Source organism: Amia ocellicauda, chromosome 7 (assembly GCF_036373705.1).
Source record: "Amia ocellicauda isolate fAmiCal2 chromosome 7, fAmiCal2.hap1, whole genome shotgun sequence".
Classification (NCBI taxonomy): Eukaryota; Metazoa; Chordata; class Actinopteri; order Amiiformes; family Amiidae; genus Amia; species Amia ocellicauda.
This window is the reverse complement of record NC_089856.1, coordinates 14,186,133-14,203,468: the sequence shown is the minus strand read 5'-3', so window position 1 is coordinate 14,203,468 and position 17,336 is coordinate 14,186,133. Positions and strand designations below refer to the sequence as shown.

General features: G+C 46.8%; 2 protein-coding genes across 5 annotated transcripts; one reads left to right on the top strand and one right to left on the bottom strand.

Annotated features, from left to right (window-relative positions):
- Positions 1-567: 567 nt before the first annotated feature.
- Positions 568-6,743, bottom strand: prim1 (DNA primase subunit 1). 3 transcript variants are annotated; one of them, XM_066708596.1, is made up of 14 exons: positions 6,618-6,634; positions 5,659-5,864; positions 5,231-5,388; positions 5,012-5,118; positions 4,652-4,725; positions 4,015-4,151; positions 3,829-3,887; positions 3,431-3,540; positions 3,087-3,178; positions 2,562-2,694; positions 2,297-2,366; positions 1,960-2,069; positions 1,668-1,766; positions 568-1,237 (listed from the first exon to the last, which is right to left on the bottom strand). In XM_066708596.1, exons 2-14 carry the CDS (start codon positions 5,777-5,779, stop codon positions 1,218-1,220), a joined length of 1,290 nt encoding a protein of 429 aa, XP_066564693.1. In that variant the 5' UTR covers positions 5,780-5,864; positions 6,618-6,634; the 3' UTR covers positions 568-1,217. The 3 variants fall into 3 exon arrangements, with proteins under 3 accessions (XP_066564693.1, XP_066564694.1, XP_066564696.1); XM_066708597.1 differs by lacking the exon at positions 5,659-5,864 and having other exon boundaries at positions 6,618-6,743; XM_066708599.1 differs by lacking the exon at positions 6,618-6,634 and having other exon boundaries at positions 5,817-5,992.
- Positions 6,744-6,859: 116 nt separating this feature from the next.
- Positions 6,860-14,140, top strand: dtx3 (deltex E3 ubiquitin ligase 3). Of its 2 annotated transcripts, none has more exons than XM_066708601.1 (5): positions 6,860-7,457; positions 7,801-7,844; positions 9,610-10,487; positions 10,652-10,869; positions 11,057-14,140. In XM_066708601.1, exons 2-5 carry the CDS (start codon positions 7,832-7,834, stop codon positions 11,130-11,132), a joined length of 1,185 nt encoding a protein of 394 aa, XP_066564698.1. In that variant the 5' UTR covers positions 6,860-7,457; positions 7,801-7,831; the 3' UTR covers positions 11,133-14,140. The 2 variants fall into 2 exon arrangements, with proteins under 2 accessions (XP_066564698.1, XP_066564697.1); XM_066708600.1 differs by having other exon boundaries at positions 6,861-7,453.
- Positions 14,141-17,336: the final 3,196 nt, after the last annotated feature.

Sequence of the window (17,336 nt, the reverse complement as noted above, 5' to 3'; positions counted from 1 at the left end):
CGGTGTTGGCCGTATTTGGGAGACGGATAGTAAGATAATGATTATGCTTATTCATCCGTTTTTATTCCCCTAATCCACGCCAATATATAAAACCCAGAGTATTATATAGCCTACACATACATCGATGTATAATAAGTTAGTGTACACTGGATATAATGGACTTGCAACTGTAATACACTTTTCATTTGTGATAATACAATAAAAAATGAGGCCGCAAGTTCTTACAATGCAAATCAACCGACTCTTATTAGAAACCTAATTTAAATTTGACTGAATTAAGAAAAATATGTTTTTGCTTTTGTTTCTAAAATACTCGAATCATATAATAATGTACATATTGTTTTCATAATGTCTGCCAGGATCGTTATCTGGGACAGTTATAAACACATTTGGCACAGGGCTGCAGTATTCCTAATACTGACAAATTTCATATCCACATCCTGCTCCCCAAACCCTCACTGTTAAGTGCATAGGATTGCAAATGCCTGTATTTACCTGTATATAGGACTATGTATACTGGTTAGTTCATTCACATTTATTATAAAGATGGCAAAAAGACAGCATATATGTTTTTTTAAAGTTCAGTTTTATTGAAGAAAACAAACTAGGCACATTTTGTTTTATTACATTGTTTTACCATTGCAGATCAAAACAAACAAGCAACCATTGTACTCTACAGGTAGTATAAATCATCCAGACTGAAGGAAACATTTCAAACCTGTCCCACAAGATGACAACACAAGAGTAGATCATATATTTACAGAGCAGTGTGGAAGTCCTTGTGACGGAACACATGCACAAGTCTTATTTACAGGGCAGTGGGAGATGTAAAACTGACAAAACACCAGGCACAAGTCTGAGCACACACAGGCACACCTGTACCTGGAACAATTTAACACTCACACAGAGGAGACATTTATATTTGTAGGAACTAGGCGCTCATTTTAATATGGCAGGGGGCTGTGTGTATATAAAACAAAAATGGCTAAGCCAGACCAGTGCTGCAGTGACTGGTCTGGTAAACGGCACGGTGAGTTGGTCAGCAGTGGTCAGCTGCACACAGGCAGCACCTACTGCTGTTTGGTGCCCGCAGGAGGAGGTCCAGGGAGTTAGTCTCGCAAGTCCCGAGCTCTTCATGTCCGTCTGTCGCTCTATCCTTTGCCGATTTGGGTGTTCTGTGTCAGAATGTCCCCAACTGGAAGCTCCAAGTCACAGAATTAAAAATCCCTTTGGAGATCTACACACACACACACACACACACACACACACACACACACACACAGAGGGTCAGAACAGACTGGACAGCATAGACAGACGACAAAAACAGTTTCTGTGCATAAGCTGACTGGCACTTTTTTTTTTTTACCAGGACTTTAGGGGGAAATATAACTGATGCCCCCGCCTCCCCCCCCAACCCCAGGTGATAGTTTAAGCAGAATTGGGAACTTTAATAATATAATAATAAAATCTCATAAAATGTTTTATTATTTGTTTTTAAAACAGCAAGCTGCACTGGCTGTGGACAGAGAAATGTGTCTTAGCATCCAGCGTGTCATGAGGCCCATCCCTCTCTGAGGTTGGCCGAGTGTCCAACCCCCCTCTCAGGTCAGAGGAGTGGTCAGGTGGCCTTCACTGACCGCTCACACACGCTCTAAATGAGTCCTCACCGCTCCTCCGCAACAGCTCCCCCCGGCGTGCGCGCTCCAGCCCCTCCAGGAACTGTTCGAACACCTTGACATACCGGCCCAGGCTTGTCTTCTTGTAGTCTGCCAGATTGAACAACAAACACGACTAAAATCAATAAACAATAATAATGAATTGTAGTAAAAACGCAGGGAAAATAAGTCCAGAATCTAGATACCACTTCCTGCCAGTTTCAGGCTGGGCAGTACAATGAGAGAGGTCTATGTGCACACACACACATTGGCTCAGATGCATCAGATCAGCAAACCAGCTCACCTCGAGCACGCCTCTTCTCCCCCGACTCCGACTCGTTCTCCTTGTCCCTCGTCATCGTGTCCTCCTCCTCCTCACCCGGCCGGGGCCGGTCGAGCTCCTGGCAGATCAAGCTGGAAAAGGAATCACACCAAACTGAATGCAAACACTCAATCTGACAACACAGACACACCCCAACAAAGATGCACACATCACCCAATCTCACTCACTTGCCAGCTGGTGCTTGGCAACATGCAGGCAGGCAAGGGCACTCAGAGCGCACACAGTGATGCAGTGAATCGCAACACAGAACACGAACAGAAACAGAAGACATGCTCAGGGGCCCCGGTCACAGACTCACCTTATCGTGGGGACGGCAAAGGGGTCGAACTGGTCCAGCTCTCGCAGGTCAATGGGCACGGACACGCGGCCTGTGGGGACTCAGTGTTACACACAGCAGGTTTCCCTGAATGGGGCAGGACAAGGCTCTTTCTTATGCAGCCTGGGGCTTAAACCTCAACTTAAACTCCAGAAAACACAGAGGAAAATAAGGGTTTCATTCACACACAGCAGACTCTTCTGTACGTGAGTGTGTGTGCATGCATGTGAGTGTGCGGGAGTGTTACCTGTTTTGGGGTGGACACTGAAGGGGCTCTTCAGCAGGTGGTTCACTCCTTTACTGACATTGACGTCCAGCCGGGGGTAGCAGTATTGCAGCATCACCTCCTTGTCTGGGAACTGCGCTTTCTTCCCCAGGACCTGCACACAGGGACAGGGCCAGAGCAGTGGAAGGGGGAGGAAAGATGAAGCTGTTGATAAGCCCCTCTATTGTGAGTTCCTTGCCTTTGAACAGAGGTCGCTTGGGGTAAAAGCCTTAGCCTAATGAAGGAAATCAACCAATCCTTTCTGTTCTCTTGCTGTCACTTTGTGGGTGATCAGCAGGCGCAAGGTCCGGCTGGGTGAAAAAATAGTCTTGCATCTGTGTGGTTCTGATCCAGAGAGCTCACAGACAACCATGAGGGCCAGCTGGGTCAGATGGATGACCTCATGGGGAAGAGAGAGTGAACAGTGCAATGATGTCACAAAGATGGGCGGCTGAAGGACATGTCACTGTTAGACAGACTGCTTCTTCTCCTCCTGCTCTCACCCACCTGTTTACGCTCCACCCAGGACTGTATAAGAGCCCAGCGCCGCGCTGGACTGGTCTCCTGTAGAAAGTCCATTCGCAGCTCTTTCCTGGCCTGTGAGCAGCAGTCAAGGAGGTGGGAACCTTTCTGTTACGGTTTCCAATCTGATACTCTGTACAGAAGGCACTATATAAATCAACTGAAAGCACCAGCACACATTCCACATGCCTATCAACCCCATTGCCCATTGGAAGAACTAAAGAAACTAACTGGGGTTGATATACTTAACTAGACTGGACTTTATTGCATTGGCCTGGATTACACTGCATTGAATTGGACTGGATTGATCAGGGACTGGCAAAGGATATCTTCTGGCATCAGCGCTAGCACTTTTTCCACAGACTCTTTACTGCCAAGGATGTCCTGACTGTCCAGAGCATAGCTTGGAAAGTAGGGCTCGATCACAGCCAGTGACTCCCTGAAGGAGAGAGACAGACAGAGACATAGGGTCAGTTAAACTCAGGAGGGCAGGATAAATATTGTTAGGGAATTAGTGCACTTAAAAAACTGCAGAAATTTAATAGGACAAAATGCACACATCAGAGAGAGAGAGAGTGACAGATAGCGAGAGAGAGTGTATATTGTTCCCATTGCTCTGTTGAGCACTGGACATGTCTGTCAATGCTTTGACAACACTGCTGTCAATTAATCATGCCAATAAATCTTTTTTGATCTGAACTGACAGATGACAGAAGAGTTCTCTCACTGGATAAGGGGATGGATGGGATCTGACAGCTGCACTTTCTTCACGGTGTCCTCCCCTCCCTGTGGAAACAGCAGAGAAAAGTTCTGACCGCACTCCTAACAGCTACATCACACACTCCCCCCCCAACACATACTTTCACACTCTACACCCCCCCCACCCCACACACACACACTCCCCTCTCCTCACCTTGACAAGACTCAGGTATTCAGCCACAGCGGACCGTGCCGTCACCGAGAGTTTCCTAGCGGCTTCGTCACACACCCAGCAGTGCACCCCTCTCCGGCCAGAGTACACCCACAGACGGTGCCTGAAGCCGAAATCCTCTGGAAGAAAAGCCAGACGCACATACACATGCACATGCGTCATATCAATGTCAAATTCTCATGGTCATTACTGTGCAGTATCATGACAATGAGCAGTCTTTGGGGAATGATCCGCCGCCATGTGCAGACAGGGCCTAAAAGAAACACTCCTTGTATGCTCAGCTCCAGCCCTGCGATTAACTGGACAACATTTATTGACCAACATATTTATTTGATCTTTTAATTTTACTGTATCTTATCATGCAGACAGAGCACCTGACCTGACCTGACTTTTTCTTAGTGTGCAGTCTTCAAATGTTCATATTTTCATTTCTAGGATTTGTAATTTTATCATTATAAAAAGTTGAAATCCCTAAATGTACAGGTACAGTTGAAAGAAACCACTGACACAGATTAGCTGAGGTTCTCTCATTCTTCTGGGGACTGGAAACTCTGCCTGAACACCGCAAAACTACAGAGTGTGAAGCAGGGGAAAGAAAAAGAGGCTCTGGGGCCCCTACCTCTCAGTGCTCTGTCCAGGATACGGATTGCAATGGTCATCAGGGTCCAGCACTTAGAGCAGATATCTGCAGCACTGAGAAAGACAGAGCCAGGGAAACAGAGACCAACACAATTAACACTGCATAGAGCATCTGCTAAATTATAAATTAATACAAATTCCGCACAGTGAAGACACTGCCCTACAGCACAATCACTGAGTGATCAGTTTCCGCCCACACACCTCAGAACTCCACCAAAGCACCACCCGCTTCTTTGGCTGACATTTAGTCTCTGCTTCTTGTCAATGGGTATATGTATATTATATGCAAGTCATTATAAATGATCGCTGCTCAGATGCAGCCTACACGGTGCACACTCACCTGCAGCAGCTCCGCACATCGTCGTAGTCAGTCATGTCAATATCGAACACCAACTCCTTCTCCAGCGCCTGGAAGGACCCCGACTTCACGGTGTTGTGCTGACTGGGCTGCAGGCACAGGGGCATAGAGCACATCACAGTTAGACTCGCTGCCTGGGTCACTGGCACACTGGGGCATTGACATATTGACCGACAGGCAAATACAGGGAGACAGACGGACCCGGTGGCTGTAGACGGCGCCGATGTCGATTTTATACGGGTTCATCTTCTGCATCTCCTTCTCCAGCTCGCTCTGGCTGCCGAAAGACTGGTACCGCACATAGATGTCATCTTTCAGAGTGAAGGAAAACTCGCGGTTCTGGAAGTAATTCTTCGTCACTGGCGGGGAGAGCAGAGGAACAGACTCATATATTGCACAATCGGGTTAAGACTCCCCAAGACTGTCAGTTGTACGACACACAGCTCAATGACCCAAGGTATGGCTATCCCATATTAGACGTTAGATAACTCATAATAAAATATAATTTACTGCTAATAATAAAACTTAAATGTAAGAGTAATTATGTCAGACTGCCTATCTAGCTGTGTGCTCTTTAGCTTTTAAAGGAGATTAAAACTGTCTATTGCACACACGCAGTGTCGACTCACCACCCCCGTAGTTGAGCCAGCGGTAGTACTGCGAAAATGGGAACACACGCCGGTAATACAGCGGCAGTAAGTCCGGCAGGCTGGCCTGATCATAATTGTTGGCGGATGTTATCTTCTGCATTTCTGTAATTGTTCAATCCTGGATGTTTAAAAATTACCCTAATTTTACAGCACAGTGTATTCTGCAGCAGCTGCACAGTCCAAACCTGCGCGGGAAAAAAGAGCCAGGAAGTCGAGCAGGCACGCAGGAAACACAACACAACCCCAGGGGTGCTTGGGATATGGAGTCTTTTGGCTCAGATCTCCATATTGCGAGATCAATGAGGGATCCGTCGTTGGGAAGCACCTCACATTTAGAGCAATCAAAGATAGGGGTTTTTTTGTGCAATATTTTATACAATGTCAAATATTTTTATATTTTAACGATTTTTAACACCGGATGTGTGAAGTAAAATAAAGCAGTGTTAGGTGGATTTTCAAACCGAGAAGCCATTTTGTCAGGGGGAACAAGTTTTGGTAAATTGACCATGTCTAAGTTAAAAAAATATATATTCACCAGCCTATTTTTTTAACTCTGAATGTGATATTTGTGTAGTGGGTATGGTACATCTGGTAACGTTAATACAAGTAATGTTGCATTTTAAGAAGTGTAAATTAAATAAAAATAGTAATAAATAACATAGGCTTTGTTCTTTTTTCTTCGATAGTTTGTATAACGTTAAAAATATTGATAAAGACAGTACCCTGGATGTAGTAAAGGCATGTAATATCCAATATTTGTATGAGTTTTATTTGTCTGACTATGCCCCCTCCCCCCGTGAAAAATAGATGAATGAATAGCTGCAGTTTACTAATGTAGTATAGTGCAGTTCAGTGCAGTGTTGTGTAATATAGTGAACATACTGCATCTGACATACAATCATGCAAGCTAACACACCTGATTTTGCTAAGGTACTTACTGTCACACACTATCCTACAAACTATCACATTTTTCATTACATTCACTGTCCACTCAAATCCTTATCATTTACGTGTTGCAATAATCCCCAAATTGCAAAATGGCGTGCTATTTGCCAGTATACCATATACTCAGTTTAATTCCCACATTTAGATAGATATATTTGTTTGTACATGGTTTTCTTCTTAAATCCAGGCGAAAGAGAGAGAGATTAACGACTCAAATTCCAGCAATGTCGCTTTAAGCCCCACTGAGTCCCAGTGAGCTCTCGCCTGCAGTCAACCACCCTCCCCTCCGCTCAGATCCGACCAATCCGCGGATGCGTTCCACATGACGCACTTCCGGCTGACAATCTTCTTTTGCAGTCTATGGAGGTTGGCCAAAAAAAAAAAAAAAAAAGATAAACAAATCGAACATGTCTGCAAAAAAGTAAACAGAAGTCGGGCCGAGAAGATTGAAAACGCGACCCGCTTCCCCGATCTTCTGTCACAACAGCAACAACTATTATAATTAGTAGTATTTTTATTGTGTTGTATTTGTGTGCGTGTTGGGGGTGGGCAGGCTATGATTATAAGTATTTACTTTGCTTCTATTCAAGGACAAGCTTGGCGAATGATCTGATCTCGGGGAAAACCTGGGTTGAACTGTAGAGCTCGGGGATTTACAGCCGCTGTTTCCCGCTCTGATACAGACTGTAGGTTTGGGTGTGCGATCTGGGGTAACAGGGCGCCGCTTACGGGCTAGTGTGTCTGAACCTGAGCGCAGATCTGCCTGTTCAATGGTTCCCTGCCACAGACAATACGCACCGCTCTTCCGGTTTCCAGACTACAGTACATGGTAGGTACGTGAGCTTGTTCTGCTCGAGCTGTAGCATGAATGCATAGATCGCTTATTTATGTATGTTCTGTCATTGTAACATGTTTTCCTTATGACATTGGCCCAGAGCAGCAGTACCGGTCCCGAATCAGTTAATGGGATTTTTGACCTCCTGCAGAATCATTTAAAGTTCACTGTAATCGTGTTTTGAATGTGCTGATAGCATGTGTGCATTTTGTTTGTTTGTTTGTTTGTTTATCAGTGTTATTGATTTCAGGTATTTTAGAGTCAGACATGTTTACCGCAGAACCCTACATTATCCGTGTTGGATTATTAATAATTTAGATTTTTTTCCCCCCTGAAAACAGAGAGCCACTTACGATCCAAAGGAACATATATATGGGATCACAAGGTAATTCATTATTTTTTTTATCGTGATAATTCTGGAGGGGGTGGGGGTGGGGGGGGGGTGACAGTTACCATGTCAAACACTTGAAATTGCTTATCCCACAATGTAATCGTGTGTGGCAGTGTGTAGTATTGAAGTCTGACACATGTATCTGTGTCTTTTGTGTAAACTGGGCTGACAGTACAGCTGTACCGCTACAACAACACTGCAGCACACTGTAGCGCCCGGCCGCTGTCAGCGCTGAGAGAGAGAGAGAGAGAGAGAGAGAGAAGTGAAAGCAGGGTCCTTCACAAGTATCACTTCCCACTATTGGGGCTGGACCTACAAACGCTAATGCCGGTGGTAACGTTGCTTTGTTTGGGTGTTCATGTGTGTGGTGTAGGCGTGTAGAAGCCTCTGCTTTCCAATGCACTGTGAAACCCTGGTTGTTAGTGTGTGAATGCAGCCTATTTAAAGCAACACGCTCCGTGGCGCAGGCTTCACAGTGCAGCCATCAATAGCAGGCAATCCCGTGCCTCTGTGGTGGTGGAGTCCAGCTGACGGAAAGGCCGAGAGATTGTGCAGGTACGTGACTCTACCCGGCGGGGTGATTGTTTCTGCAGGGTATTAAACATCATTGTGGTTATGATGATTGAGTCCCGGGTCCCTCGGTTGCTTGTCCCCGTCTGACAGCGGCGGCGGTCGGCGGGGCCGCCTCGCACACGATGCGCCCGTCCGGTGTGTGTGATCGAGCCGGACACGCCGAGGTGTCAGTGTCGCTCTGTTGTCATTTCTTTAACGGTCCGTCTGAGACAGTTGCCCCCGTCGTCTCATACACGCCCCCTCCACCGCCCCTTTTACAGTTTCTACAGCGAACAGTTCCTTTGTTTGTCCGGAGTTTTTCAAATCCCATCAAACCCCCCGATGTCCTTTTTAATAATCACAGACAGTCAAATGTTATAATAATATAGTAAAGAAAAGTAGCTATTACGAATGTGTTTTTCAGAGAAGACATTGAGCTCATCTCGTTCTTTATCAGTTTTACACGAGACGATAATTATATGTACAACTCGTACAGCTGGTTTCACAGAGCTTGACTGGCACTAGTCTGTGACTGCTCTACCTACAATAACATCCAAGACCAGAGCAAGTCTGTACTGGAATAATGTATTTTAAAATTGAGTTAATTTATTATCATTATTGTCATTGTTATTTGCCTAATGTTGTATGTTAGTGTGTATATTAATTTATTATAATGATGATATTGTGTAATGTTATTTCTATGGGGAAGTGAACTTACACAGATGCCAGTAAAATCCTGTCCTCCACGTGTTTCCTTACGTGTAAATGACCCAACCCCCCCAACACACACACCCTTGCCACCTCACCCTAGTGGTGCCCATCCTCCGACGTCACAGGGCAGGTGGGGATTTGGACAATTAAATTACTGTAAATTACTTCCTGTTAACTGTTGAACTTGTAAAGCAGTGGTGGGCATCCTGTCTGCATTTTATAGTTTGTGTCTGTTCTTTTTTTATTCTGTTGTTGGTTTTCTGCAAATCTTGACTGTTACAACATTGAAGTGGAAACCATCAGGTTTGCAGATTGTAAGGATGTGAAATGCAACCACCTTACTGTAGAGTTTGTAGAGAACTGAAATGCCTTGCTGGGGCCACCCAGAGTCTGAGATAAGTGGGGTGTTGGGGGTCAGGCTTCAGACCAATGACGTTGGTATTTGCTTCAATTGTGTTTTCCTTGTTTTGCCCCTCCCCCCGTGGTGGCGCTGCAGTGTCCTCGGCGGCGATGAGCGTGCGCGCGGGGCGGGGCTGTGATGAGGTGCTGCTGTCTCCAGCCATGTGGGACTACCTGTCGGCTGGGGGAGGGCAGACCTGGCTGGCGGATTTCCAGGATGGGCACGGACTGAGCGTCAGCGTGGTGCGCCGCGTGGACAGGAGTGGCTGCTGCACCGTGCGACTGCGGCCAGTGGAGGCCGGTGCTGGGGCTGGGGCCGGGGCCGGGGCTGGGGAGCCATCAGTCTCCCCTGCCACACGGAAAGCATTCATGGAACTGTGCCGCAATGCCCGTAAGGAGATGAACAGAAAGGAGGGGGCGCCCAAGCGGAAGCGCTCTCTGCTGCCCTGTGTGGGTGGGGGGGAGACCGACAGTGAGGGCAGCCTCCTCCCGTTGCCCCAGCCGCTGCCCCCCCTGCCCCCGCCTGCCCCGCCCCCCCGACGCTCCCAGAGGCAGCAACTCCGGCGCAAGAAGTCTGCAGACCTGGGTGGCAGTGGGGCAGGGGTGGGCCAGGACCTACAGCCCATGCGGGAGGCGGAGGTGGTTGCTGTTGGCGTTGCCATGGGAGTCAGTGTGGGCGTCGCCTCGCCAGCCGAGGGGGAGGATGGCGGCACCTGCTCCATCTGCATGGGGGACATGATGGACAGAGCCACACTGGAGCGCTGTGGACATTCCTTCTGCCGATCCTGTCTGGACCGCGCCTTCCAGGTGAAGCAAGCCTGCCCAGTGTGCCGGCTGGTGTACGGGCAGCTGATCGGGAACCAGCCAGCCAATGGCACCATGCTGGTGGAGCGCGAGCCGGAGCTGGAGCTGCCCGGCCACGAGGGGCATGGCTGCATTTGCATCATCTACAGCTTTCCCCCCGGCACACAGGCGGTGAGTGGATGGTCTTGTACTATGCTGTAATGTATGACTTGAATTATACTGTGCTCTGCTGTACTGTAGTGTACTATAGTGTGCTGTATTGTGTTGTAGTGTACTGTGCTGTAGTTCACTGTGCCACAGTGTTGACGTGTGTTCTGTCCTGCTCTGGTTTGCAGCAGGAGCACCCAAACCCGGGGGTGCGCTACCCAGGCACGGAGCGAGTGGCATATCTGCCTGACAGCCCTGAGGGCAACCGCGTCCTGGCACTGCTGCGGCGCGCCTTTGAGCAGCGGCTAGTCTTCACTGTGGGAACCTCCATGACCACTGGGATGAGCAACGTCATCACCTGGAATGACATCCACCACAAAACCTCCATCTGGGGCGGCCCTCGCTGGTAAGGCCCTGACTCCGCTGATACTGATACTGTAACTGTTACAGATACTGATACTTACTGACTGTACTGCCACTTTGACTAATTTTACTGTTCCAGTTACTACTGTCTTTCACTGTGATTTGTCTGCAGCTGCTGTTACAGGTATCACTGCTGCTGTCTGATTCTATTCTGCTCCTGTCTCTTCCAGCTTCGGGTATCCAGACCCAACGTACCTGGTGCGGGTGACTGAGGAGCTGCGAGAGAAGGGGATCACTGTGGAGTGAGGAGGGGGAGCAAGAGGAGGCTGTGATTTCTGCTGGGTCGGGGAATGTAGGAACACACAGGGGACCCTCTGCAGCTGCCGCCCCCCCCATCCCCCCACCCCCAACTGCTCGCTGCCGCTGCTGTGGCTGTTTTAAAAAGTAAACACACACGCAGACCAACCTAGAGACACTTGTGTGCCTGTGTGTGCGTGTGTGCGGCTACAATTTTGGGGGAATGCTCTGCGTGTCAGTGCCCCCCTCCATCTTGGCTGTTTCAGTTATTTTCCTTGGGGATGGGGGGTAGGGTCAGGGTTTTGAGGGACACATGCTTTGTTTTGTTTGTTTGTGTGATTTGTTATCTTCCTATTGTGGTCGCAGGATGGAGGGGCTTGGCTTTCTTTGTGCTGGACAGGGATGGCTGCCGGAAGGGGGTTTGGAGAGTGGTAGGCAGAAGTTTTGGGAGGTTGTTGTATGGCTGTGGTGGGACAGCAGGGTTATGTTGTCTGACCCCGACTGTGGACAGGCCTGCCAGACAAACATCATCAAAGCAGCCAGCCAGCCTCTAGTCTCTCCCCTCTCCCATCTCCCATCCTCTGTCTCCTCTCTCGTCTCTCTCCTCTTCCCTCTGCCTGTGTGCTTCCAGCTGCTTCTGAGGTCCAGCACAGCCTCGATCAGGGGCGGGGCTGCTGTCTGCTTGACCGTGAGAAGCATGGGGAGCACGTTGGCCATCTGGGGCTCGGACAAGGTGTCCCACCACTGTGTTCCCCTATTCCGCAGTGCAGGGCAGCTGTGCACAGGACTGGCCGTCTCCCCCTCCACAGACCATTGGCGACAATCAGAAAGGTTCTGGAATTCTCAATGTCCTGCCCCCCGAGTTCCAAATGGAGGACACATGACCTTTCTTTTTGATCATTTATTTATTTATGTATCTACTTTCTCCTCTCTTCCCTCTTCCATCTTTGATATATGAGGATTCCATTTCCAGGTCAAGGGTGTTCCCAAGGACTCTTTCCTGGGGTCCGAGCGTCTCCCCAGGAGCCCTGCGCTTCCGCCACTACCCAGCGCTGCTGCGTTTTTCATTAAGCTGCTCATCCTGATTTATGTGCAGAAACAGAAGGTGCAATATAATATAGCTGAATATCTTGGTGGCGTGTGGGGAGAGCGGGTGAAGAGTTGTTGTCGTTGAAAGTGTTTTTTTTGGGGGGTTTGCTTTTTCACAGCACCTATCATGTTTACACAAAAACCCAGTGTCCCCTCCGCTCTCCCCTTTGCCAAGCTGGAGATGTCTGTTGTTTGTTTTTAAAGTTGTTCATTTTGGAGATATGGGCTTGCAGAGAGCTGCAGTTCAGTGTATTAAGAGACCCGGTGGCTGTCAATCAGTCTGTCTGTCTCTGAGAGAGAACTAGAGAGAGAGAGAGAGACGGAGAGTGCTGGTGTCAGGTGGGACAGGATCAGGTGGTGCTTGTTGGTGTGTGCGGTGGGAGCCGTGAGAGAAGTGCGAGATGAACTGTTGGAAGGAACAACCCCGTCTCTTCAGTGCCTTATCTGCTCAGTGTGAGAGAAGAGTGTTATGATTATTATGAGTCTGTCCTTGTTTCATCTCCTTGCTTCACACTGGCAATAAATAATCATTCTGAGGTGCTTTCCCTGGGTCGTGCAATTCAGAGTGTGAAATCCCCGAACACCTCTCTCACAGAGGTGAAACCCAGATTGGAGCCCCCCCCTCTTAAATTTATTAAAAAAAAAAATAATAATAATAAATAAAGCTGCCCCACATAAAGTGACCATGCGAAAATAGCTCTGTGTGGGCTGCCAGGAAGGGGGCAGAAGGAGGAGGGATTTGGTGTTGCACCGTGCTGTCGTTCTGTAGTGTTATTGTTGTTTAGTTGTTCCTGGGTTCAGGTTGGCACTCTAGGAGTGAGAGTGGTTTAAGAACAAGAGTAGGAATGAAAAGGGAGAGCGAGAGAGAGAGAGAGAGAGGAGGTGGAACAAAACTGTCTTAGGATCCTCCGCTATCGTCGTCAGCGCCACTATTGTTCTCGGTGTCTGGCTTTAACCGCTATGTATATATATGTTCTTTTCTGTTCCTTAACCATTACGGGTCCTGTATTTGATGTGGAATTAGCAGGTCATGCGTTTTCCAGTGTGGAGGTCAGGAGGTTTGAGTATAGGTTCCTTTTTTGAGTCCTGGCTCCACCCCCTGTCTGCCTACCTGCCTCATGGTGCATCTCCCACTGGACCTAACTGAACTGGACCGGACAGGCCAGGACTGGACTGGACCTCGTTGTGCTGCGTCTTTGGGCCGAGACATAAAGCACAGGTCCTGATGTCAGAGACTCTGGAGCGGCAGCTTCACTGATGCTGCTCTTTTCACCTTCACCACTGCCTGTGAGTCTGTTTGGATAAAAGGATGTACGAAGTTAATTATATTATGATTTTTATTATTGTTATGGGGCTGAAATCTTGAGTTGTATGGAGGTCACCCTATATATAGATGTATATTTCCACTCATTGACATATTTGGAAAGTCATTAAGGTAATTTGACAGTTTCAAATCGCCAAGCGTTGCATTTCATTCAAAAGCAAGGGATTGTCTACTTCAGAATGTGTCGTTATTGTTATTATTTTAATTTTTATTATTTTGTTGTCACAGTTCTGTTCATTTTTGTAAAGGGACCAATACAAATGTTTGTAGAGACGAGGCGTATGGAGAGGTGTCCACACACACACACACACACACTACATCTTCACTTCAGATATTTCTATGCAGTATAAGAATTTAAAACCATACATTATAATGGAATACATTTAAACATATAGAGATACTTAAACTAAATTGCACATTGTTATGGAGTAAAATTCTGCTTTTATAGTTGTGTTGATTTCTATTTTTGACTGAAACTTCTTTATTATGATTATTATGATTATGATTATTATTATTATTATCATTATTATTATTATTATTAATAATAATAATGTAATAATTCTGTGCTTTGCATTTTCATACTTGAATAAAATATTTATGTTCAGTTACTCTGCTGTGTGTTTTATTTTTAATTATAGTGTCAATTGCAACCAACGGTGAAAGTTACTTTGCAGCCGCACTTGGTATCCGTGGTGCCTCCCTGGGGATTATTCCCACAACAACAAACAAACGAGCTGGAGATAAGCTGATTCACAGGTTTAGTGTGCAGTACAGGAATGAGACTTCTTCAAACCACAAGTGCATTTGAGAGAGAGAGATCATCTCTCTATGTTAATAAAATCTGAATAAGTATACAATAAAGCTGGTGATGTATTATATATATACACCGATCAGCCATAACATTATGACCACCTGCCTAATATTGTGTAGGTCCCCCTTTTGCCGTCAAAACCCATCGAGGCATGGACTCCACTAGACCTCTGAAGGTGTGCTGTGGTATCTGGCACCAAGACGTTAGCAGCAGATCCTTTAAGTCCTGTAAGTTTCGAAGTGGGGCCTCCATGGATCAGACTTGTTTGTCCAGCACATCCCAGTCAACACCTTGAACTCATGATTCATCAGACCAGGCCACCTTCTTCCATTGCTCCGTGGTCCAGTTCTGATGCTCACGTGCCCATTGTAGGCGCTTTCAGCAGTGGACAGGTCAGCATGGGCACCCTGACTGGTGTGCGGCTACGCAGCCCCATACGCAACAAACTGCGATGCACTGTGTGTTCTGACACCTTTCTATCAGAACCAGCATTAACTTTTTCAGCAATTTGAGCTACAGTAGCTCAAGTAGCTTGGCCACCCATGACCCTGTCGCCGGTTCACCGCTTTTCCTTATCAGTGTTATTCACTTCACCTGTCAGTGGTCATAATGTTATGGCTGATCGGTATATATATATATATATATATAAATAGCTATACACTCACCTAAAGGATTATTAGGAACACCTGTTCAATTTCTCATTAATGCAATTATCTAACCAACCAATCACATGGCAGTTGCTTCAATGCATTTAGGGGTGTGGTCCTGGTCAAGACAATCTCCTGAACTCTAAACTGAATGTCTGAATGGGAAAGAAAGGTGATTTAAGCAATTTTGAGCGTGGCATGGTTGTTGGTGCCAGACGGGCCGGTCTGAGTATTTCACAATCTGCTCAGTTACTGGGATTTTCACGCACAACCATTTCTAGGGTTTACAAAGAATGGTGTGAAAAGGGAAAAACATCCAGTATGCGGCAGTCCTGTGGGCGAAAATGCCTTGTTGATGCTAGAGGTCAGAGGAGAATGGGCCGACTGATTCAAGCTGATAGAAGAGCAACTTTGACTGAAATAACCACTCGTTACAACCGAGGTATGCAGCAAAGCATTTGTGAAGCCACAACACGTACAACCTTGAGGCGGATGGGCTACAACAGCAGAAGACCCCACCGGGTACCACTCATCTCCACTACAAATAGGAAAAAGAGGCTACAATTTGCACAAGCTCACCAAAATTGGACAGTTGAAGACTGGAAAAATGTTGCCTGGTCTGATGAGTCTCGATTTCTGTTGAGACATTCAGATGGTAGAGTCAGAATTTGGCGTAAACAGAATGAGAACATGGATCCATCATGCCTTGTTACCACTGTGCAGGCTGGTGGTGGTGGTGTAATGGTGTGGGGGATGTTTTCTTGGCACACTTTAGGCCCCTTAGTGCCAATTGGGCATCATTTAAATGCCACGGCCTACCTGAGCATTGTTTCTGACCATGTCCATCCCTTTATGACCACCATGTACCCATCCTCTGATGGCTACTTCCAGCAGGATAATGCACCATGTCACAAAGGTCGAATCATTTCAAATTGGTTTCTTGAACATGACAATGAGTTCACTGTACTAAACTGGCCCCCACAGTCACCAGATCTCAACCCAATAGAGCATCTTTGGGATGTGGTGGAACGGGAGCTTCGTGCCCTGGATGTGCATACCACAAATCTCCATCAACTGCAAGATGCTATCCTATCAATATGGGCCAACATTTCTAAAGAATGCTTTCAGCACCTTGTTGAATCAATGCCACGTAGAATTAAGGCAGTTCTGAAGGCGAAAGGGGGTCAAACAGTATTAGTATGCTGTTCCTAATAATCCTTTAGGTGAGTGTATATGTACATCATAAAACAAAACACTGGGAGAAGTAGTCACTGAAGTGATGCATTTGAAATCTGAATGTTTGTTTTGGTGGTGGTTTTGGTTTTAATTTCACCAGCAGTTGCACTTCTCAGGTCTGGTTGTCAGAGGGCGCTCTATTACCACCCAGACACAGCCTCTGTCTCACGCACTGCATGATGGTGGTGCACACTGGCAGCTCTGGCACCTTAGGAATGCTGGGCCTTGGTTTGAGACCCGCTGTGCTGTACAACTGCTGCCCTCTCTTATTTAGTGAATGTGAATGAGTAAATGTAATGAATTTATACAATACAACTAAAGAGGCTGGCTCACCCCCCTCCCTCCCTGCTCCCAGACCCTGGAGTCAGGGCTGCACTCAGGTCCTCGGTGAAGGGCCATCGAGAAAAGGGCTGCGGCGGCTCTCAGGGCTGCGCTGCGGAGAGATCTCCACTGAATTGCCACTCCAGGGGCAGCACTCCTGTGTTGGAATGTAGTCCTCCACTTCAATTGGTATTTTTTTTTTGTGGTTTAATTTCCTTCTTTCTTTTTCTCTTTCTATCTTCCCTTCTGTAGAAACTGTTCTGTACTTACTAGACCTGCAATGGCTGTTACTACTATCCATATTAGTGCTTTGACTGTGTACACCTGTTTCTACTACCACTACTACTACTACCATTGACATTAATTTCAGGAGTAGACAACTCTGATCCAGCACTCTCACTTTTGCCCAACAGAGTTTAAATACCTTGTTCTTATCACTCCGGTAAGAACTGTGGGTTCAATGAAGCAAGGACACACACACACACACAGCTGACAGCAGAAACACACACACACATGCACACACACATGCACTCAAAGACACACACAGCTGAAGCAAGGATACAGACACACGAAGAACAGGGGGTTAGGAAGTGTTGGGCAAGGGGATGTCAGTTGAGGTGGAGTCAGGTGTGGTAATAATACAACACTGAGGTAAATAATATCATCAATTGGGTTTTATGCTTATTATTTTGTTATGGTTGTTGACAATGAAAGGAGGATTAAATGAGAACAAGAAACAATAAAATATATGAGTATCAATCCTGACTGGTACTGGCTGGTATTGT

Excerpts from the sequence above, each read along its gene's own strand:
- prim1 (XM_066708596.1), bottom strand. The coding sequence starts at position 5,779 with ATGCAGAAGATAACATCCGCCAACAATTATGATCAGGCCAGCCTGCCG. Across the intron at positions 4,726-5,011 it reads GATGTGCGGAGCTGCTGCAG|TGCTGCAGATATCTGCTCTA; the intron begins GTGAGTGTGCAC and ends TGTCTTTCTCAG. Across the intron at positions 1,238-1,667 it reads GGAGCTGTTGCGGAGGAGCG|ATCTCCAAAGGGATTTTTAA; the intron begins GTGAGGACTCAT and ends GTGTGTGTGTAG.
- dtx3 (XM_066708601.1), top strand. Across the intron at positions 10,488-10,651 it reads TTCCCCCCGGCACACAGGCG|CAGGAGCACCCAAACCCGGG; the intron begins GTGAGTGGATGG and ends TCTGGTTTGCAG. Across the intron at positions 10,870-11,056 it reads ATCTGGGGCGGCCCTCGCTG|CTTCGGGTATCCAGACCCAA; the intron begins GTAAGGCCCTGA and ends TGTCTCTTCCAG.